The 23,713-nt window shown below is 39.1% G+C and overlaps 1 protein-coding gene across 11 annotated transcripts in view; it reads right to left on the reverse strand.

Annotated features, from left to right (window-relative positions):
* Nucleotides 1–1,333: 1,333 nt before the first annotated feature.
* The window catches only part of LOC121951703 (supervillin-like), a 54,997-nt gene continuing 32,617 nt past the window's right edge, over nt 1,334–23,713 (reverse strand). For 7 of the 11 annotated variants that reach the window (XM_088085109.1, XM_088085103.1, XM_088085107.1 and 4 more), the window contains 24 exons: nt 21,063–21,195; nt 18,750–18,806; nt 17,204–17,281; nt 16,483–16,630; nt 15,733–15,828; nt 15,274–15,354; nt 14,860–15,037; nt 14,596–14,768; nt 14,110–14,265; nt 13,569–13,705; nt 12,794–12,941; nt 12,493–12,638; nt 11,446–11,621; nt 10,681–10,828; nt 10,080–10,359; nt 9,484–9,635; nt 9,052–9,157; nt 7,450–7,657; nt 7,184–7,317; nt 6,371–6,526; nt 6,095–6,238; nt 5,420–5,541; nt 5,097–5,252; nt 1,334–2,209 (listed from right to left, as the gene is read on the reverse strand). In XM_088085109.1, the coding sequence (XP_087941235.1) occupies nt 2,123–2,209; nt 5,097–5,252; nt 5,420–5,541; nt 6,095–6,238; nt 6,371–6,526; nt 7,184–7,317; nt 7,450–7,657; nt 9,052–9,157; nt 9,484–9,635; nt 10,080–10,359; nt 10,681–10,828; nt 11,446–11,621; nt 12,493–12,638; nt 12,794–12,941; nt 13,569–13,705; nt 14,110–14,265; nt 14,596–14,768; nt 14,860–15,037; nt 15,274–15,354; nt 15,733–15,828; nt 16,483–16,630; nt 17,204–17,281; nt 18,750–18,806; nt 21,063–21,195 (3,400 nt within the window). In that variant the 3' untranslated portion in view covers nt 1,334–2,122. Of the gene's footprint in view, nt 2,210–4,518; nt 4,541–5,096; nt 5,253–5,419; nt 5,542–6,094; nt 6,239–6,370; nt 6,527–7,183; nt 7,318–7,449; nt 7,658–9,051; nt 9,158–9,483; nt 9,636–10,079; nt 10,360–10,680; nt 10,829–11,445; nt 11,622–12,492; nt 12,639–12,793; nt 12,942–13,568; nt 13,706–14,109; nt 14,266–14,595; nt 14,769–14,859; nt 15,038–15,273; nt 15,355–15,732; nt 15,829–16,482; nt 16,631–17,203; nt 17,282–18,749; nt 18,807–21,062; nt 21,196–23,713 lie in introns of all 11 variants that reach the window. The other 4 variants (XM_088085112.1, XM_088085106.1, XM_088085105.1 and 1 more) reach the window with 3 other exon arrangements.

Consider the following 23,713-nt stretch of genomic DNA (forward strand, 5'->3'; position numbering starts at 1 on the left):
CAGTTTTTTTTTTAATATGGCAACTGCAAATTGATTTTTATAGAAAGAAAGGCAGCTTTAGGTATCGGTTGATATGGTGTGTTAAAATGCATTTGTTGTTTGAGGCGATATACGTCGATATTTACATTCCTGCTGCAAATTTTAATGTAATGTGCCACAACTTCCTTATTACCAAAATGTCAAAGAAAAGCTTGTAAATCTAATTTACTTCAGCATCTCTATGTGTTCTGTTCATTCTACTGTCTGACATTCAGCCAACAGTCATCTGACATGGCAGAAACACACCACAGCACTACTTCTGTTAGACTTCTGACCCCCCCGTCACCATGTTTCAACTGGCCTGAACTGACCTCTGGTATTTGCAACATGATTCTGGTTTCAGTCCCTCAGAATCAAAGAGGGCTTTACTCTGCAGCTTGTATTTCGCACTAATGTTGTTATTATTATTTGTTGTTATTATTAACTGCAGAATTACTAATAGTAATTCTGCAATAATCATGCCCTTTTACGATGTCTTTGGTAGATCAGGGCCATTTTCTGCAAAAGTGGCTCAATGAATTCATGCTGTTATCAGGCTTCAATATCCTGTTAATTCTCTTTCAGCTACTTTGGTTCTTTGAGTGCAGTTTTAAGATTCATTTGATTATCTTGGATCAAGTTGTTGTCACTGTGCACTCTCATCTTAAAATACAGAGTTAAAACTATTCTAATGATGATCTAATGATGACGATCTAATGCTGACCATGCGATCGTAGTTAACAGAAATCCTCCCAATATGCACTGGGGCAATACATTCATTTCTGAGGGCATTTTTATGGGTGCCACTTTGATTAACATTGTGTTAACCACAATGTTTGAAATGTTTTGACTCGAGTTCGACTATACTAAAATGTCTGAAGCAGGTGACACAGAGTTTTTTTTTCTCTCTAATTACTTACTTATTTATTTATTTTTTACTCATTTCCTGCCTGCTTCCACCATTAATACTGTTGTAAATACTTGCAGCTGTCATTATTGTAGTTAGCATTGTTGTCATCATTTTCATTGTCGTTGTTGTTGTTTTTGTTGTCTCTTGTGTCTTCCCCTCCACTCTGTGTCCCCCAACCTCTCTCTTTTCTCTCTTCCTATCCACTCTAACGTTGTGCTGTCCGGTAGCCAATAAATGCCAATAAATCTCAGTACGGACTGCAACAGGAGGAAGTATGTCAGACTCCTCCTTTGCAGAGCAAATCTGTTATGGCACCTCAAGGCATCCAGACCTCTCATACTGCATACCTAAGCTGCCGAACAGGACAGGTTAAAAAAAAAAAAAAAAAAAAAGAGTGACGCATGGTTTGAGTTGAGCATTATTGTGATTTAATTCACTATGTCTTATATCACAAAGTCTTTAAAAATGCAGGCTAGAATTTCTGTATATAAACTGTACACAAAAAGCAAGGCACTATACATTCAGATTCATCAAGCTGCTGTTTCTCTTCCTCATATGCATCAAACTTTTAAAATTACAACCCTTACATCTCAGTGAGTCGAGAGTCGCCTCAGCAGTTCGACACAATCGAGCAACATGAATTTCCCTACGAGGCCTGACAGCATCCAGACACTGTAGACAAAAGAAGAAAAAAAACAACTTTCCTCACAACATCTGACATGACGGGATTTGTTTTTACATAGATACACACACATTTACACAAACATTACACACAAACATTATATACAATCGCACACACGTACATACGCAACCATAGCATGGCACTCTGACACCAAGCGTCCTAGTGTGCACATTGTCACTCATAAGTCCACGAGTGGTGACTTCAGTGTTTGGAGGAGACTCCAAATACACACAAACACCATGTAAGAACCAAAGCAAGGTGTTTTTACCTTCTGTTAAACTGTTTGAATTTAATTTCGTTATGTAATGACAAAGTTGAAAGGTAAAACATGACTAAAGCAAGGCGAGTGCATCTGTAGTCTCATCCTCCATGTAGGTTTTCTTCATATTCAGATACTTTCTATCCCAGAATCCTCGCATGTCTCCATCAGAACAGGTTCACGTGACGTTTCCTGTGTCTCCATCTCAGCTGTCCACCTTTTATCCGCTTCCATCTTCAATTAAAAAACTTTCTTAAAACAATCCTTTGGCCTTCTTTAAGTTCACTTGCTTCCACCCTGGTAAACTTTCGTATTCCTCTCTCTTCATTTCCAAAGCTTTCTGCAGTTGAAAAGAGATATGCAGTCAATTAATGAGGAACCTATGACATGGGGAGTCCAACCTGAATTTCCAATGCTTTTTTTAAAGAGGTCTTTTCCTGTGACTGGCTGTGGAGCCAGCCAGTGTAGCTAGTACATTTTTAAAAAGACAAAACAAATGCACGTTTATAACCAGAAGAAATGTGTTTTTCTAACCTCAAAGAGGCTGTAATTCTTTCAAATTGCAGTTAATCTTGTTTCTTGTGGAGACTTTTATACTAAACAGCCTTTAAAGCATGTCTGTTTCAGGCTGTCAAGCATATTTGACAAACTCTACAACGCAGAGTCTTATTATCAGATATGTCAGATCAAAAACTCTGAAAGCATCAAGAAATATAACCTGTTAAAGGTCTGAGCACTGAAATGTGTTACCAGAGTGAAAGTGATTTCTTGGTTCTTTCATAGTTTGATGTCAACACTAAAATAAGGTTACAGTGTATTCATATTAAGTCTGGGTGAAGCAAAAATCAATATGTGTAATGAGTCTGTCACACTACAGAAAAATGTCTCGTTAACCACGCAGCCAAATTTAAATTATTAAAACAAAATCGCCAAGTATGTAAAACTAGGTTTCAAAATCGTGACACAAAGCACACTTACAGCAGTGAGCAGTGACTGCCAGCACTCAGTGGGCTGTTACAGTTGGACCAAAACGTCTGCAAACCAATTCTGTCTTTGAGGACAGTTTAGTTGTTTCAGTGTTTTCATGCCTCCATGTTGTGCTTCACAGACAGACAGTGCGTCAGATGTCAGTGTAGCCGACGGTGAATCATAAGTGCATCTATATGAGCTAAGAGGAAAGAGTCTCAGGTGGAAGGTGTGTGTGTGTGTGTGTGTGTGTGTGTGTGTGTGTTTGTAAAAAAGAGTAGCAGCAGCAGCAGCAGCAGCAGTGAAGTGTACAGGAAGTGGAAAGTGCTGAGCACCGACACCTTTTAAAGAGGAGAGAAAGCAAGAATGGCTGCACAATTAATAGTCTCAATTATCACAATCAAATCAATTAGACAAGTGTTTTGCATCTAATTTACACCCTCAGTTGTTCTTATGAAGGGAGTGTGTTAAAAACTGCTATATCCAAGTTTATCAATGGGAGTTCAAAGGAATCCCATTTCTGCTACAAAAAAATGATTAAAAAATGTTTTTAGTATTAATATTCACTGTTGGAAAAAAGACGGGTTTTTCAACTTTGGCCCTGATCAAATAGAGTGTGTTTTAGCAGCCTGGGGTGGCTTTTTGCAATAGTTTTAAATAAAGTGAATTGTTTCGCTTGCTGTTTTTGCGTTTCAGAGCATCTCATGTTTTTAGCTTGTGTTTTTACCTTGTGTTTTTGCAGGATTGCTCTGAACGCTCTCAAAACTTTGACTCAAAGTGAAAAAAGTGCCCAATGGTCTAGCAGTTTTTCCCCGTTGTCCAATCAGATGAGTGAGATGCCGGAATTCTGTGGTTAGATTAACAATAAGGTAGAAGAGCACCTTGAAGGTTTGTTTTAAACTAACTTTAGCTCACTTTCAGCGTTGCCCAAGACAAGCTGTAAGACATATCGAAGCAAATTGTAGTCTAGGCTACTTTCTAACATTTTACAAACTGTAATTAGGCCTAAGGATTGACAGCAGATTGTCGAACTCTCCCCCACACATCCTAAAATACGCCTTTAACTGGCCATGATCAGGTGAAGCTCCTGGATCAGCTGGTATGTTTTTTTTTATTGCTTCATGAATGACAGTCGATTATCTAAATATATGCTGATTATTTCTTGTCACATGGCTTAGTTTAAAAGACTATAAGTTTCACATCTATAAGACACTGTGACGCACTCACTAATTCAAAATGATGGCTATTATAAGTGTGTTTTACAACATAATATATACTTACACAATTATATTGAGAATTACTTAGAATTTTTATTTTATCACTCATAGTATTTCATCTTTTTTCTCTGAGCAGGAATGGGATCCAAGTTTGGGTAATGTGTCATTTTTTATTTGTTATCTGCTCTGTGAAGAAGCTGTAAATGCTAAATCCGTTGTGACTGCAGATGATATAAAGGACTCATCCAACTCTAATGTCTAACAGAGTAATCGGAATGATCTTTGCAGACATAATCGTGCAGCCAAGTGCAAAACTTTCCTCTTCAACCAGCACCACACTGAAAGGAGACAGGAGTGAAACAGAGTTTTCAAACCACATAGAGAACGAGAGGGAAACAGTTCTGACGTGCTGGAAAGAAGAACGGTCGCCTGAGTGCTGATGAATCACATGAGTGGCTCTTCTTACCTGAATCCACCTACAACTTGCTCTGTAAAGTGAGAGTTAGATGGAGTTAGGATGGATGATATGAATGATGACTTGTAGATTAAGAGGAAAAAATCCACCTTTGAGTTATTGTTTCATAAATAAACTATGATCAGTTTCAACATGTTGAAGTTCTGTTGTCATTCACTAGTTTGATATACTCATTCTGCATGTTTTTGAGTTATCTATGAAATACACCACTGTATAATAAACACTCTCCAACAGTGTTCACAAAAGAAACAAAACATTTTTATGTGTGGGTTTTTCCCCTTTAAAGACGATGATTGGAGACTGACCGTAATGGAATTTGTCTTGAGTCTTAACAACCAAACATAAAAAAAGAGATGTTTCCCTGTGACGAGAAACTCAGTTTTATGTATGTATGATTTCATGTTTCTTAAAATTACCTCTTTAAATTACCAAAATGCCCTAGAAAATCGAACAAGAATGTTTCTTTTTTAACCCTGCCTCCAACATTACAAACAATCAATTACATTGAAAAAATAAATACATAAATCAGGTTTTGTGCAGCAGTTTTGCTTGTAGGTTTACTGGTTTACCTCAAAGTCCTGGTCGGACAGGTAGATCTCCAGGCGGAGCGGGTCGACTCCCTCTGGGAGCGGCCGGGCCTGCAGCTGAGCCAGAGGGAAGGTGTTCTGGCAAAGCCGGGCCAACACGTCCTCCACCAGGATGATCTGGTTACACACCTCCGCCTCCTGCGGCCAGAACAGAGGACACGACATGAAGTCCTTTATAACGAGAGCAGGTGTGTGATAGAAGTGTCTGACTGAAAACCCTCTTGACTACTTACTGATATCATGATTAAATCATATCAAATAGAGTATATTTTGACAGCTTCTGTAATTGTGTGTGTTCTGCTGACCCTCTCAGTGATCTCAGCCACATCCTCTCTGTGCTCCCAGCTGGGAAACATGTTGGTGAAGGTGAGCGGCTCCAGACCGGCGTGGATCAGGTACGACTTCTGAGGCTTCTTCTCATTCTTCTCTGCAGGAAAAAAATCAACACAATAATTATGAGCTCAAATTATGAAAAAATTACTGATCTAAAATTTGCACCACATTAGGGTCATCTGAATACTCCCACTTACATTTCAGATTGTTTGATTAAAATTAGGGACATTTTTAGTGTCTCATACAATCAATAATAAATTCACAATGTTCCTTATATATCAGGGAAGAGTATTTGTGATCAAACTATAAACGCTTCATAAAAGTTAAAGTGACAGAGAATAAAAAATATTTATAAAATTTTTTACTCTTTTTTGGGGGGTAAAAAATGGTCAAATTCAGTATTATTTTGCCTGAACTTGTTCATTTGCTACTTCATGGCATACCAGCAACCATACCAAGTTTAACCTGTAATTGAACTGTGACGTCACATATTTCAAAACAAAGTAGAAACATGACAAATTGGTACATTTCTGGGTGTTTGTCAGTGGCTTGGGTTTCTAATATCATAATATTTTACTGATCTGTCAGTGCAGCTATCACCTGTCTTTTACTGAAGCTTTGCTTTATTCACCACCACCCTTCCTTACCTTTGCAGTACTGCAGCACTGTTTCCATCGCACACTTCCTGTCTGCATCCCAGCGGATGCGAGCAGAGCCGGTGCACTCGCTGTCCTGAGGCCACCAGCCCTGCCACAAGTAAACCTCGTGGAAGTTATCCACCAGGAACAACGCTGTCAGAGAGGGAAATGGTTAGAACACTAAATGATAGAAGTGTACGTCTGCCACAGACTGCTTTAAAGTGAATAACAGTCCTCATTTTACCACAGTGTATTTATTGGAGTAAGTTTGTGTCCGGGCCTCACCAGGTTGCGGCGTGTTGTACAGGTCTTCCTGCAGGAAGGGCAGTGAGCTGATCACGTCTGTAGCTCTGGATGGGTGGAAGAACTCATTGGCCACAAAGTCTCCGGATGTGCTGCCGAGCTGGAAAAGCCGCGGGGTGAAGTTGAATTTACCTGGATCTGAAAAGAAAATCGGAAACCAACATGTAACAAGATAAATAATTCTTCCAATTTAAGCCAAAGCGTCACAGTGTAGCATTGAGGTTGAGAGCTGTGTATTGCTTCTCAAGACTGCATATTTTTTTTATTTTGCTTATTTTTGTTGATGATCACATATCTGATTTTAAATAACAAATCTTTGTCTTAAACAGTGATGGATATTGGACTTTTTGCTTTTATTAGTAAATGTTAAAAAGTAGATGTTACATTCAGAAAAAGGAAAATAACACCAATATACCTTGATTTCAAACTCATGCCATATCTTACTTTTGGCACCAGTCATACTATAGCACTTTAAAAAGGTTGAAATTTGGCCGCCATAACTTTATGCAGCCAATGTCAGGTTGTCAAAAAGCATTCACTTGTTGTGTCAATTGATCAATCATTCATTTCATCATTTATTTGGCACATGAAAGTAAGACAAGACACAACTCCAGTGAAATGTGGTTCCCCCTGCTCCTTTGACCTGTGCGCTGTAATTTAGTCCTTTTTGTCTCTTCCTATATTATTGGCTGCTGCCTTATAACTGCTCATGTGTCCAAATGATTCTGGTTATCTGTGATTTCTGGTTGAAGAAGATAAGTAAGCAACCAAAGCGCTTTGGATAAATGACTGTACCTTGCAGCATACAGTCGTAGGCCTTCCTGTCTTTTCTTCCCAGTGCCTCCCAGAAGCCTGGAGGCTCCACTCCCTCATCACACTCATGAATGGTCACCTTACTGCTGCTGTGGAGACCTGCCTCAAGTGGACATCTGAGAGAGACATAAGCAAAAATATTCAACGATGCAAAAACCCCACCACTGACCAGTTTAAATCAACTTAACGTGTTGATTTATTGAATAGTATCTTGAAGGTCATCCTAAGGACTGCTTATAAAAACTCACTGTTCTTTGATCTTGAGCGCGGCCGTGTTTCCCACGCTGCGAGTGTGCAGCTGCGTCTTGCAGCCGTGCCACAGGAAGATGATGGCCTTGTTGATGTTGAGCAGGATCATGGAGGCTCTGGAGCGCAGGCTGCTGCAGTGACACGCCACCTCCAGCAGGTGGCCCTCCACTGGCACCTCGCCCCGCACACAGTAAAGACGCCACTCACCTGGACACAGACGAGTGGGTGAAATGTGATAAGAGGAATTTTATTTATCACATACATATGACTAACAAAATCAAGCACTGTTTTGCAAGTCACAAAAGATACCTGATAATAATAAACATTTCTGTCCTTTACTTCCATACAAATATATATATTTTTAATCGCCATAATATTAATAAAAATTGTTGTGATTTTCATTTCGGAAATTACATTCAGATCTCAAGTCTTTTCACTGTCAAAAAAATGCTTATCTCCTTAAAAACAAAATCTGTAGGCAATGGGGAGAGATTTTGTTTTTGGAAATGTTCTGGTTTCTGTCCAAGAGGTACTGACCATTTACACTGGAGCAGCAGCTAAACTGTGATATTCTGTCAGGTTTCTGTTCATGTGTTTGGGTCCACTTCCTGTTTTATTGTGACATGTTCTCATTGTGTTTAGTGCTACTTTCACCTCCTGAGTTTTACCGCCTTTTTTTGATTGTCTTATGTGTTTCACCTGTGTCTTGTTTCAATCACCTGTGTGCAGTTAGTAATCAGCCCTTGTGTATTTAAAGCCCAGTGTTTCCTCCTTTCAGTTGCTAGATTATCTTTGTTACCCCAGTGTGTTCATGCTTTCCAGCCTTTCCTTGATTTTTCTTACCTGGTTCTTTGACTCTGCTTGGATTTTTGACTTTGTTAATTGATTTACCTGAATGGACTTTTCTGCCTTCACTGCCTACAATTGTATGACCCCTGCTTTCTTCAGTAAAGATTTGGATTAGATAAACTGTGATTGGTGTTTGGTGCTTTTCTCTCCATCTGAGTCCCAGTTTCATACTACAACATTACAGTAAACAGTGCATGTAGGGAGCAAATGAGAGGAAACACATTGGCTAAATTAAAATCTTGGACCCCATCGGCTATTGTCTGATGAGCTTTTTAATTAGCTTATTTTTCGTTTTATCTGTATTCATATATAGAGATTACAGAGATTATCCAAAATGTCAGACACATGGGAGAGGAAGTCTGGGCCCAGATATCCATTTGTTAAACTGGAACCCCTGAAATACTGGCAGCTGCCACCAGAGGCTTATTGTTGTCAGACGATAGCAGGCGTTCCAAGATTGAGAAAAATGCTAAATAAGCATTGAATTAAGAATGCTACATCTCAAATCTGGGATTTCTTTGTATTCCATAAATTGACCCTTGAAATATTCTGATATGGGAAGAAGCTTCATCAGTTGTTGTTTTTGAATGACTTTGCATGAAAAATTAAGTACTGCTGGCAAAAAAGCAATCATTTGCAGAACCTGTTTAACAAAGAACCGCTGTGCCTTGTGGACAAAAATGTCACATGGCAATCAGTAATGGCAATAAATAAATAACTAGCACAAAAAGCAGAAATTTTCAAATGTTTACTCTGAGTGTTCTCCTCCTCCTCCTCCCTCTTGCCAGCGTGGACAATCATCCCTCCACTGAAGCACTGCAGGAAACATGGAGGCTCTTTTCCTTGCTGCACCTGAACCTGTTACACACAGAGAGCAGATACCAGTTATGAAAAAAAAAGCTACATAGAGAAAATGCTCAGAACTCTGGAGAACTATTAACAATAAACATCAGGAAACATGAATATCATCCATTCATTTATGATGCTACAAAATACATATTGACATAAAAATTAGACGTTTTTCCCCCACACTCAGCCCTAAATACAAGGGTTATTCTGTCAAAGAGAGAGTCTGGTGTGCAAAAGCGTACATTTACTGAGTTGTGTACTTTCCACTTTTTGTTATATTTATTCATTTAGTTTGTTTTGGTTATTTGGCCTTTGAGAAGCCTTGTGTCTTGTACCTGTGCCCCTCTTTCCTCATCCAGCTCCACTGTCATCAGCGCTGATGTTCCTTTCTCGCTGACGGTGGAGTGTCGACCCTGCCAGAAAAAGTAGCAGCATTTCTCCCTCCCCGGCCCGCTACTCCTCGCCTCGGGGTTCTGCCTACGGCCAACTGAGTAAAAAAAATACAACACAAAATAAAAAACTATTCTGAATGATGAAAATAAGTTTATCTTCCTGTGCAAACCGAACTCTTAACCTTAAAACCTTTAAACCTACAGTTGATAACTTTCATGAAAATAACATTTTGTCATATGTGCTGAAACTGACACTACAATCACACAGAAGTGCATGAGACAGATAGTCTGTGAAAAAAAGTTCTCCTCTTCCTCCTTCTTCTTTTAAAAGGCATTTTAAAGCATCCATCACCACTGAACTCATGTCAATTACTGCTCGTAAACTGTGACAGCAACACTTGCTGCTCATTACATAATTTTAACATGTTAAGTGTAATGTTTGGATCTTAATGCAGCGCCGTCTTTTGCTCTTATTAGTATAGAGGTTGTAATTTGCGACTACTATTTAACACAGGTGCTGAGAGTCCACAGTGACTAACCTGATGTATTGATCATGTACTTCCATTTGACCACATAGGCGTCTCCCTCATGGAACTGGCCGATGCTCTGGCGTGGCAGACGGCTGTAGTCAAATTCCAGGATGTGCCAGACGTCCACTGACGCTGTGCTGATCTCCTGAATCCTCATGTGGTCCTCGGACTCCACTGGGCCGTGGCCGCGGCCCACATTTACCCCGTCCAAGATGGTGGAAATGGATGATTGGAGGACTGGCAGCATCAGGGTGGCGTTGTAAGGCCTGCATTCTCGCCCCGGGGCCTCCTGATGATGAAAATACATTTTAATGCCAGATCTATCATGCAGAAAATAAATCATTATAACTATTTTAGTTGCCACTTTTATCACATGTGATCATTCTTCTCTATGATACTTTGTACAGCATTCATTCAAAGGCGTACGCTCTCTTATTCTAGTTTTGATCCCAGTGTGTATCCAACTGCTCCTGGCAACATTATCTGAGAGTGAGCCACATGCAGAGAATAAGCAGATGGGGAGGTAGAAAAAACATATGAAGACTCTCTGATGTGTGTGTGACCTGTAAGTGATGCAATTATCCTCATGAAGCAAGCATTGGATTTGCACCTTCTGCTCCGTTACGAGCTCGTTGCCTTCCTTTGGTGTCGGTGATCTCGCTTCGGTCCAGTCTACAAACTTCTCTTTGAACAAGATCGTCTCGTTGTGCTCTGTCAGCCTGCCAAATATCGCCCAATCAGGACGGCCCTGGCCCTTCCTGTCAATGAATGAACATACACAAAGAAAAGGAGACAAAACCATGCTCATTACACTCTTGTGTGTGTGAATATGCATTTGAATTTATAAATAGAGTGTTTTTGTGGCCTCTGCTGTTTTTTAAATGGGGTTAAGTTTATAATTTAGGTTAAGGTTAGGGTAAACCTTTAAAATGCTGTTGCAGGGCTCCCACGCATTTTTAAAGACAAAATTTCAAAACTTTTTAAGTACCCGTAATATTTAGTTTTCTTGGCCTTTTTCATACATATCGGATTTAAACTCTGTTCAAAAACATTATGTCAGCGCACTGGCATACATTAAGGGAAACACAGAATGTGTGGAGAAAACTTAGGTGATGATAAATAAAACACATATTATCAGTGCATATCACAGCAATGTTATGTAGACAGCTACAGAAAAAAAGCCATTATGGCACATCACATGGAAGATTATCCATGGAAGATTACATACAAAGAAATTCCATCACTTTTCCAAAAACTAACGATTTTTACTGATTCTATGACTTCTCCAGGCCTGGAAAATGTGATAATTAAAATTCTATGAGTTTTCCATCACTGTGGGAACCCTGTAAATAATAAATGTGTGTGTGTTTCCCACCTGGGTATGAGTGTGTTGCAGCCTCCAGGGTCCAGCGGGTTGATGTCACAGCAGGTGTAGTCAAACGTCCCGTTCCAAAGGTGTTTGGCCAGCTGGAAGGCCACTTTCCTCTGGGCCAGAGTCACCTCTTTACCGTGCCACACATACACCTCACTGCCAAAGTCAAACACCAACACCTGCAGCACAACAACAACAACAACAACAACAACAACAACATTGTTACTAAGTTGTTAGTTTTAGTTTGTCCATGTTAACTAACAGCTGCACAGCTGCTTAATTTTGAATAAATACCTCTCCAAGCACCATGCAGACAATCCTAATTAATAAGTAGTCTTTAAAACAAGACCTGTCTCTATTGCATGTATTTAATATAAATGTATGTACTAACTTATGAAGTATATTTAAAACAGACATTTAAAGTAAAATGGAAAAACACAAAATTAACACTGTAAGGAAAACACTGACAGCATAAAAAACAAAAACAAACTACACAAATTATAACAAACTCGACTAAAACAACAGACAACAGAATAAAAAGCAGGACTGTGAGACGCTCCATCATTTATATGCAAAGTAAGCAATGTAACTGCAGTGCTCTCCTCGGTGACAGCCCCAGTGTCCTGAACTCATTTCATTTTTTTTTTCTTTCAGCAGCAGCCATGCACAGATGGATGTAGGAGGTGCTCGCTATGGCACCTGCTGTTGCTAAGCAACAAATTATAACCAGCTTATAGCACAGAGCTCTTCTTTAAGACCCTGAAATATTCTAAATATTAATATTCAACGCTTGATACGTTTAAAGAAAACTCCACCTTTAGAAACTCATAAACAGATTTATATTTTAACATGATGTAAAGTTATCTAATGTGAAACAGCTCATGTTTTGATCACATTCTCGTGTTCTGAGGCTACTGGAAACAGAAAAACAGCTTCCACAGCCGGCCAAAAGGCACCTGAAAGCAAAGCTGAAACAGTGCCGGTTAAAAGGCACCACTCTTGCTTACAGTATAAAACCATGTTGATCTAATCCAGGTTAGACACACTGACCTCCTTAGATGAAAGCAGAGAGCTGCGAGGGACCTTCCCCCACTCGTCATCATCAGGAACCAGTTTGTCATCCAGCAGTCTGAAGATACAGTTTGTTTCCACAATGGCATTCTCAAACTGCTCGTCCTCCTCTGGCGGCCCAGCCGCTGTACGCAATTAGACAAATATATTATATCATTGTTACAGTTTGCATTGCATCAAAAAGCACCCGGGAACAATCAGTGGCAAATCTAATTGGGCGTTTGAGAGCAACAGCTGTATCTCTCCTGTCAAATCTGAATATGAGGGGCTCATGTCTTACGCTGGTAACCAGTCTGTCCTCCGAGGATCGTCCAGAACTGCTGCGTGTCTGGCCCCTGTGGGTTGACCCCTTCCTCGACGGTCTGCACCTGGTTCGCCCTGCAGCCCATGTCCTTATTCGTCTGGATGAAAGTAGCCAAATCAGTTGCCTACAGGAGAGAAACAAGGATCTGTCTGAGATAGTGGTGATGTCTGTGCGCTGTGTCTCTTAGTCCCATGTTGACTTTGATGTAAACAACGAGGACATGTGACTTTTCTTGATTTATCCATGAACGGTGAAATGACCTCTACAACTGCTTCACATTTATATGAAAATTCTGCAAAAAGGTGCAACTGAGTCAGACACTGAAGTGAGGAAACTATAGGAAAAAAGTTTGGCTGAATCAAGTTAATGTTCTTGTGCATAAAAACACAATAAAATGAGTAAACAGCACTGAACGAGGAGGTGGAGTATAAAAACAAATGTTTATTGCAAAGTGTCTAGACAGACATCCTCTGGGGAAATGGAAGAGCTGTAGCCTGAAAGCATGTGTTGGATGAGGAGCACAGATGGGCATATGTGCCAGTGTGTATCAGGGATTACTGTGTGTGTGTGTGTGTGTGTGTGTGTGTGTGTGTGTGTGTGTGTTTGTGTGGGGAATGCAAATGAGAGGCAGAATCATCAATGAATCATCTTTGCTAATGCCAGTATTACAACAGTAGCCTTGCTTCTCCACATCTAAAGTGAAACTCTTGAGTATAAGACACATAATTAATAATAAAATCACAGCGCTCACCTTGGCCTTCTCAATGACATTTGAGAACTCTCCTATCCAGATGAAGCAGTGCTCTGGAGTGACCAACAGGAAACAGTCGCCACTGTTCAGTGATGACGCTCTCGGCTCCACTAATCTGGTCTGAACATGACGACGACCTGGAATGAAAGAGTTCTTATCATGACAAATCATAGTTTTCACTTTCTTTTGAGCACATTGGCTCTGTGTTAAAAATGTTATATGTCAGAAAAATGAATGGCAACTAAGCTTTTTTTTTAAAGGAATAGTTCGACATTTTGGGAAATATGCTTTTTAGTCAAGAGTTAGATGAGAAGGTCTTATAACAGCCATTTAATTATACAGCCAGCAGCTCCTTAGCTTATCTTACCACAAAGACTGGACAGAGGGGGAAACAGCTCTGATTGAAGTTAACAAAATCTGTTCACGTCCAGGGTTTAATTAGAGCTTAACATCTATTATTAGTCTAAGCCCTGAAAGCACATAAAGTCAGAGGGTAGGAGCTTCAGAGATATATCTCAGCACAGTCAGAAGGTCTTTTTACCTTTAACCTGCATCAGCATGAGGTTCTTGTACGGCACAGCGCTGTTGTTGGACATCTGCTCAGAGATGTTGACGCTGCGCAGACTCACGCTGCTGAAGTTTTCTTTACTGGCTAGACCTGCCAGAGCAGCCTCGGAGTACTCAGAGGTTTTATTAACTGCAATAAAGAGTACACATTTTATTTAAAAAAAATATACAACTACAAAGGACAGAAAAATAGCACAAATGCTTTATTAAACTTTTAAGAAACTAAACTCCGACTGTAAACACTGCTACAGAAGTAGGTCATATGAGGCTGCATTACTACATTACTACATAATTACTACATTAGTTCTGTTTGTTTATCCTCTTAAAAAAAAGGTGGAGATATATTTTTGTAGGCTGTAAAAAATAATAAAAGTTTCCAGTTTTCAACTGGGATTTTTGTCAACAGTAAGAAGAAATACTTGGACTTAATTGAGTCTTTCTGTCTCATGATTACACTCACTCTTCTCAGCCTTTATTCTCTTGCTCTCCAGCTGTGCCACATTCAGTCTCTGCTCGGTGTACTCGTGTCTGATGTCCTCTCTGGCTGCCAGCATCTTCAGAGGGTTTCTGGAGGCCTGGACATTCCTTGATGGCCGCACCGATCGCTTATGCTGCACCATGGCTGAAGTCAACCTGGAAAGGGAGAAAAACATGTGCATGAGCATGTATGAGTTGTGTGTGACATGTATGAGTTCTGTGCAGCCACCATTATTATTTTTCTTACTTGGGAGCCTGAGAGCCAAAGATGGAGTCAAAATCCTCATTGATCTCGATTCTGGTGGGCATGCGTGGAAACTCAGCAACACGTTTGTAGAACTTGGAGAAGATTTCGTCATCCAGCTTCATCACTTCCTTCACTGCCTTCTCAGTAACTGTTATGGTGGTTTCCTGCAAACCTGCCACTGATCAACACAGGAAAAAGGAGAAAGGAGATAAAACTCTAATGCAATAATAAAATCTGTACACACCAAGGGCAAAATTTGCCCAAATAGCAGAAAACATGCTCAGCAACCCCCCCCCACCAAATAAACAGACATGCAATTTTTTTCTTAGAGATCTGCTGCAGGTGACACAAAACATTTCTGAAGAGATATTAAATATCACTTAATGAGCTTAAAACCAGTGAGGAAGTACATACCTTTGCTATTTAGACGTCCCAAGAAGCTCTCCAACTTGTCTAGTTTCTTATCTGATTCCATGTCTGGTCTGGCCTCGATTTCTATCAATGACACAATTCAATATTACTAACACTAACATTTTTAACGACAGAAAAAATGCACAATTCTTTTTGTTTCAATATCATTTTTCAAAGAGGTATTCAAGCTATTCGTCTTTGTGTGCATGTGTGTGTTTTTATGAGCTTAATGACTTTAACTTGATGATTTTGTAAATAAAATATTTATATTATTGTATGTACACTTGTATATAGTTTAAAATATGTTTGTAGTACAAAGTGCTTCTGGCTAAAGCAACAACAAGTGTGAAAATTAACTTCAGTCCATTCTGGTTCAAACCACAGTTATTGGTAAAATCCTCTGACTGGGATTTCTTTCACGGAGGTGGCAGTGACGTCACAGGACTTGCAGATCTGTCTCACCCTCTTGTGGTTTGTTGACAGCAGGCAGGCCGCTCTTGAGTTTGGTGGAAACCGGTGACAGGATGGGACTGATAACAGAGGAGGAAGCTGCCAGGCCTGCCAACATTCAGACATACATGCATTGAGACAAAATATCAAATTTAATATGTGCCAGTTTATTTCAATTCCATTTCTATTTCCATTTATAATATATATTTCAATATACAGCTGTGATTAAGTTATGCTTTTTATGAAAATCAAGACAGTTTATCACCTACTATAGAAAAAAAATCATTACCTAAAGTTACCAAAGATATTATCAGTTCTTCCAGAAATAGGTATTTCAATTTCTAAGTTTCACAACAAAAACACAGCATCTTTGGTTTAAATGTTGTTCTGGTGTTCTGTACTCAGATTAGTGTCTCTAGGTGTGAAATTTCACTGGACAATTTCACACGTTAGCAGCACTTGATGGCAGTGTCAGGAAAACATAATATTGACAGAAAATCATTTATTTATGCACAGAGGAGCTGTTTGATGGAAGAAAGTTTTGATTCTCATTTCATCAAATAATCAAACCGTGCATCAAAATCTAAAAGTGGCGAACAAATCTGAGTTTCTGAGTATCTGAGTTAGGGAAAAGGCATTTTGAAGGCCTCTTTGGTCTAATAAAATGGGTGTACTTGTGCATAAAAATCATACCAAGAGGTATTTTCAAACGGTGTACACCTCAGTGAAGATGGCTGGATAACAGCAGGTTTGTGCACTGACCTTTCTTGACCATACGAGCAGCCACGGTGTACTGGGTGGAATCATTGGCTGCTCCTTTGCCCTTTGTCTTCCAGGCATCCTCACGAATTGAAATCATCTGTTTTCTCTCCTCAATGGTCATCTGGGCCTCGATATCCTCTCCCACCTTCTGCACAGACAAGAGGAAATCAGACAAACCATTAAGTAATGAAATATGATTAAGCTCATGTGCCAAGTCTTGCATGCAAAAGCAACAAAGTCTGCACAATGAGGCTGACAGCTAGAATTTCAGGGTATTTTCAGTCACGCTGGAGTTATGTTCTTCGCAGGTTCAAGAGCTGCATTAAACTTAAAATGAGATCATAAAGCCAAACCAAAAAGCTTCCTGACACCACTGGATCTGCTGTCCAAGAGTCAGAGAGCGCCATCACTTCTCACAGAGCTTCACTATAACTTCATGTGACTCCAGCAATTATTCACGTAGTCACAGTGTCAAACCAAGCAGATATAAAACGATGTGATGCACTCAAACGTGCTCGCTGCATGTCCTCTGTAGCCTATATAAACTACTTTATTCCAGCATGGGAGTGATGGTGATACACTGCGTTTTTTTTCATGCAGTCACAATCAAATAAAACTCAACAAAACGCCCTTCACACCAGTAGCTATAAACCGAGCAGGAAAGATAAGACTCCATTCTGTACATGCAGCACATTCGAGCGTGCCATGTGCATGTCCTTACCTGACTGTGATGGTCAATATACTGACACTTTTGGCCAAGGGAGATAGTAGGGGAAAAGGTGGAAGAGAAGACAGGTTCCTGAGGATGTAGAGGTGGATGAAAAGTGAAAGAAAGTAAAGGAGGAAATGGAAGGAAAAACAACAAGCATGCAGATGAAGGAAGTAAGGGAGGGATGCAAAGGAGAGAAGGGCCAAAAACTGGGAATGCAACATGACTGTTAAACTACTCGCTATTCACCAGCTACCAAGTGCTGTAAACAACAGTGAACTGTACACAAAATAGACTTTGAAAATAGTATGTTGGTGTTCATTGTTGCTGCTTAGATATTTTTCACCTACCTGTATGTACATAAAAGTTAAATGTTTTTTTAGCTTTTTCATGCATATTTTAGCTGTATGTTTATTTCTCTAAGTACTTTGGGAGCAATAAAAATGTGTCAAATTAAAATAAAGCTAATTCTGATCGATTTTAAATATGTTTTGGAACATACATGCACAATGTAAATATCAATTTGTTCTCTTTCAGAAACCGTGAATTACAGTGAATTAAAAGATCATGCTTCCTAAATTAAAAATGCTCTTAAAATCTATTCTCTATTAAATACAATGTTTTCACTGTTAGTAACAAAGACAATAACTGCAAAAAAAAAAAAAAAAGCTTTTTGTTGAGCCAGGAAAAGCTTGTCTCAGACACAGAAAGTCACATATTCAATAACTGTTGCGGCGAAAACACAACTTAAAGCTTAAAGGTGCATTCAGTAATAGTTGGTTTTAAAATATACCATATCTATACCATCCAAAACCTTTTTTTGCTTGCAACGATTTACTATTTTAGACAATACAAAGTTCACTCATGAAACTCTCATTCAAGTGTTTTTTTTTTTACCTTCTTCACATTCTTTAATTTGAATAATCTTTCAATTTCAGTGATCCATCTCTGTCTTTCAAAAATGTAATTTCTGATATATATTCTTGTATTAATTTTTTTATATATTTTAGCTCGAAGACATTTTGTTTTGTGCTTGGAAAACATTTCTATATTTATATGTATTCTCTCTTCTCTTCTCTTCTCTCTCTCTAAATAAAACTGTGCATATTTGTACAAATGTAAAGCAATCACAGCATAATGACGTGTTTTCCAAAAAAAGATCTGATTTCGCTTGCCCTAGTCATTATTATGTGTACAATGTTTGGAGAAAGTATAAATAATATATTACTAGACAAAAATTCTAATTGAATGTTTTGATCTGAAAGGCAACACAAGCTGCATTCAGATGTGAACTTTCCTTTAGTTTGAAGTAAATTGATTACTTAATGCCCCTTTTAGACAGAATCGGAAGAAGAAAAAGCATAGAAAAGTGCCAGCACCACCCCACCATCTCAGTAGCTTTACAGACTTGAAGTAAAGAAAAAAGCACCCACAGACCCCCAGATGAGCAGAAGCCGTCAAAGAACACAAAGTCCACACAAAGCTGTGATTGGACGACACACGTCCCACACGAAGCTGATTGGGTGAGGGTTGGTGTGCGGCCCACACTGGGTCTTACCCATAGCTGTTCAGACACAGACACAGCAGAGTAATCTTGAACGACCACCCCTTCCTCCTGAGGGGTTAAACACAGTGGAAGTTCTCGGTCAGAGGAGAGAAAAGGGGGGGAGGGGGGGGGGAGGTATTGTTGCTGTAATGGGTTTAGGGGGAGACTGCCTGAAGGATTACCATCGAGGGTTTAAGCAGGCAGTTTTGCCCAACAGAATACTAATGTGAAGAAGATGAACTGCAGGAAAAAGTGTTAATCCTGAAAGTAATTCTTTGATTTTATTTATTTAATTCTAGCTGCTGTATTAACCAGTAGATATGCATATGAATAAGAGATTCTTGTACCACCACTTTCTGTCAAATACGATTTTAAAGTCATTATTAAAATTTAGCCCGGAGCTTACCCTAATCTAATCTTGTTATAAAACAAGAGATGGAGAGTCTATTCTGCAAACCCCAAGACTGCTAATTCTACAGGAGCAGACTGTCCCATATGCCTCCTGGTCTACAGCCTATGGGGTGCTGGATGCTGCACTGATCTGGACCAGTGGGCTCAAACAACAGATGGACTGAAGGAGGAAATGAAAGGGGCACTTAGCTAAAAGAGCGGAGACAGGAGCTGGCATGGTAACCATGAAGGATGGGGGCTGAAATGTGGCTCTTGTGTTTATTTTGGCTACTTTGGTAAAGCTGTTCGACCATCATCACCCAGAAATTTAACTCTTTTTGAAAAATGTGTTTGTATATTAAAATCAGGACTCCAAAATGATCTATATAAACTCCCACTAAGATAACAACACAGTAGCAGGGCAATAGCAAAGGGTAAAATGATGGAAAATGTCTATCTTTTCCCTACTGCTTATGGCAGAATATAGCCAGATGTACTGTTGAGATTTCAGAGATCTATACAGAACTCAGCTTTCCAATTGTATCCATTAGCCCTTTAAAAATGAGTTTGAATGCAGTGATGCCCCTGGGACACTTGTCAGTTCCTGTTTGGCCTGCCTATGCTCTTTGTTTCAGGATCTCCCTCCCTGCTTGGCTCCTCCCACCTCGTTGTTGAGATTTAACCCACCTGCCCAAAGCCTATTTAAGCCTGGCCATTTCCAAGATGGCGCCCTCTCTCCCTCCTGTAAAGCTGGTGCCTGCCAGGCACCCCAACATAGTTTTTTTTTGGTTTGTTTGGTTAGCCTTTTGTTTCCTTATGGTTTGATTTAGCACCCACACGCTTCATGCACCCAACACCCACACCTCACCACTGATGACTGACCTACATCTTGGTTCGCTCTTGTTTGTGTTATCTTTAATAAATTTATTGTTAATTTAAATGGCAACTGTGTGGTCCTCCCGTCTTTGATATGCTCTTGAACGAGCTGGGCATAACAAGAGGGGGCTCGTACGGTTTTGAACCTACAAATGTGCAATCTTTTGAGTTAGTCTGTGTGTTGTAATGGCCCCTATGTGACCTGTTTATCAGGTAGGGGGTTGAGACAGTTTAACTCTTTCTTGTGTGAACTGCATGTGAGCTGCATCCAGGGAGAACAGTGAGTTTAAGTTCTACTTTATGTCTGTTTTGTTGTGTTATCTTTAATAAATTTATTGTTACTTTAAATGTTTATTGTGTGGTCCCCCCTTCTTTGTTATGCTCTTGAACGAGCTGGGCATGACAATGCTTAAAAAAAATACACAGGAAGAAGACAATGACCAAATTAAGAAGAAATTACCTAGAAATGAGTAAGAAATTAGTAAAATGAAAAAAAAATTACAAGAAAATTAAATGAAAATAAGTGTGTCTGTATATATATATGTGTGTTTTATTTCCTTTTTTTATTTTAATGTCCTACCTATGGACCTCTTTGACCTGAGTCCTTAATAAAGTTTTGAACTGAATTGAATTTAAATGCACGCACACACACACACACACAAAAACAAAAATGAATGGAAAAGTAAAACAACAAAAAAAAAAACAGAGAAATGCCCTGAAATAAAAACCTGCTTAAAAAGTATATTTCTGTAAAATAATCTTAAATATATAATATAATAATTAGAAAAAGTTCTCAGGAAATTTTTCCCTAGCTTTTGAATTTTTTTTTTTTTAATTCAATTTCAATTTCTTACACAAACATGTGTAAGAAATTGCTCTCTTGGGTTCAGAGACTTAAATACTTCTTAGAGGCGTCTGAATCCAGCACAAGAAAAGTGATCTCAATCTAGGTTTCAAAGGGTTAAAGCACAACAACAACTTGCAACTCTTTAGAAAAAATAAGATATATGATTTGAGTTATCCCTCATTAACACTGGCGAGCGAGCAGATCGGACTGACCTTCTTCTCGCAGGTCTGCTCCGTCTCCCATAGCTGAGCCTGCTGCTCGGTGGATGCCACCTTAACCACTTCTTGTTTTTTGTTGATCCTGTTCCTCCAGTCCTCCTCGCCGCTCTTCTTCAGCAGTGCCACTCTGATATTAAACAAAAAAAAAATCAATTTTAATAAGATCAGTTGGCAAAAAAGCTAACTTATAAGCAACCCTGTTTATACTGTCTGTTCTTAATGACTTGTCTCAGTTTTATCTATTGACATTTTATTTGAAAGGGACCACATGTACAAAAATAATTTTCAGCACTTGAAATCTGAAGCATTACCCAGAGATATAACCAAAAACTCATTTCTCATCCCCAGTCCCCAGGTGGGTGTACAACAAAACAAACAGCATATGCAGTATACTGCACACAACAAGCACTGTAAAGAGCTGTTCACTATGTACAGAGCCATAGTATTCACATGGTATCCACAGAACAGTTGTCGTTGTTGTTGTTGTTCAATTAGCTGAGAAGGATTACAGAAACTTACATTTATTTTTGCATTCCTGATCCTCCATCCACGGCCTTTTTAGCATCACAGAAAAATAATTCAAAATTCTAAAAAATATATATCATGGAAGGAAGGGAGTTGCAGTTTTTTTTCTATATTTACCGAAAACGTGCTGAAATTTTGTGGATCATATCTAACAAAGTAAGATTTTTAAAAAAAAACACTACTTAAGTGGGAGAAAAGAGGGAGAAGTGGATATGAAGATCTTTAAATTCTTCCCTACCAGGTTACCAGGACTTCAAAAACTTTATTCACTTTAAAGCTAACTTCAAAAAATTTAAAAAATACTGAAGAAATGGGCTCAAAGCTGGAAAAGCAGCAGTCAAATTTGATTTCAGATCTTTTAGTTGCTGTTTCGAAAAATACCAAAAGGAACTGGCAGAGTCAGGATAGACAGTGATGTGTGCAACGAGTCATTTTGGCTAGCAGATAGATGGGGAGCTCCAGAATAAGTGATGCTGACCTGGTTAAAAATCGGCAACAGCACATTTTATCCTTGTGTTAAGCTGTGTTTTGTTGTTTTGTTGAACTGGGTTGGACCTTTTTAATTGCTAACATTTTCTACATTCCCATGGGATTTCATTTTAAGGTCTGACAGTTAATGTGATCAACCAAGAAAATGATCAAATACAGGGAACAAAAACTGTCCTGCATTTCCATTATGCCCATAAAGGTCATTAGAAAATAATCATTCAAGAGTGAAAAACCAGGTCAGAGATTTCTGCTCTGCAACCAGAAAATGTGACTGTTAAAAAAAGACCTCCAAAGTGCTGATAACTGATGGCTGAGGGGTAAAAGAAAGTATGTCATCATCTCCGCTGCCTGAGTGTGGACAGGGCAGAAATGAGGGCATTAGGAGGAATCTGTGAAATCTCTGAGGATTTCTCCTCCAGTCCACACGGCTCTGAAAGGAGAAACACAATGTTGCTAAAAATGAATCTCTCACACCTCCAAAAATGTAATAGGGTGGAAAAAAAACCTACATACTGCAAGGACGGGGAGAAAGTGACTCGCGCCTGATTCTGTCAAACGCTGCGAATTTATGAGGCACTGTCTGATCTCTGCTGACATCTCAGTTTTCACCTTGTGAAGGGCCGAGCTCTGACTCGATTCTGGATTTGTGAATGGAATCAAGGTTAATTTGTGCCTGCAGCTTTGCTAGACATCAGCTTTTAAGGAGCACTTTAACCCCATGCCTTTATTATGGATCAGCCTTTATTTTCAGTTTTTCAGAGATCTGGTTTTCATTTGATAATCTGCAGCAGATTGGGAGTCACTGTGATAGCAATCAGAAAGTTGTTTTTTTCAGTCAAGAAAAAGGAGCTCCCTTTACCACTGATCACAAGTTCTAACCACAATGCATGTGTGAAGTTATACTGATGAATAGAATTAACTTATTTATTTCTCCTTTCATGTCACGCATATCTTACAAAACTACTGAACATTAGTGCAGAGTTGTGGCTCTTATTTTTTTCATTGGTGACTGATGGATCACAAATAAACATACCAAACCTTTTTTTATATTTTCAGCGTTGTTGCCTGCAACGAGTCAGGGTAATGCAAATATGATTGTTCTCCACACTCTATTGGTACATGTGGTGAAAGCTAAAGTAACATAGGGTTCCTATACATATTCAGTTTCAAAACTGCATACTTTTCCAGACTCAAATCTCTATACCTTCCGACAATTTTTAAAACCACATTTTATATCTGAGTACAAGGACCTAGAATGAGTTTGAGAAAAAAGTTAAATAATTAAATTTTCATGATGCCTGTGCAGCCTTGTGTATTCACTGTGTCCATGGAAACGACGCTGAATTCAGCCTTAAACATATGCTCTCCTGCGTAGAAAAGACAGCTTGTTAACTGATAACCACATCACTGCATAACTCCCAAATGGTCAGGCAAGCTTACTGTTTGGTTATTTGTGATCTGTAATGCAATTTAATGATATACATAATTCTTGCCCTGCTTTTGACAACATCATGCTCATTCTGGCACGCACAAGGCTCCATTGAAAAACACTGAAATTGTGAATTAAGAAAACAGAATAGGGGCAATATTCTGGAAACAAAAAGTATTTCTTTTTTCCATACTTATCTGGA

The sequence above is a fragment of the Plectropomus leopardus genome, chromosome 12 (genome assembly GCF_026936395.1).
Source record: "Plectropomus leopardus strain MGB_pleo_1.0 chromosome 12, ASM2693639v1, whole genome shotgun sequence".
Lineage (NCBI taxonomy): Eukaryota > Metazoa > Chordata > Actinopteri > Perciformes > Serranidae > Plectropomus > Plectropomus leopardus.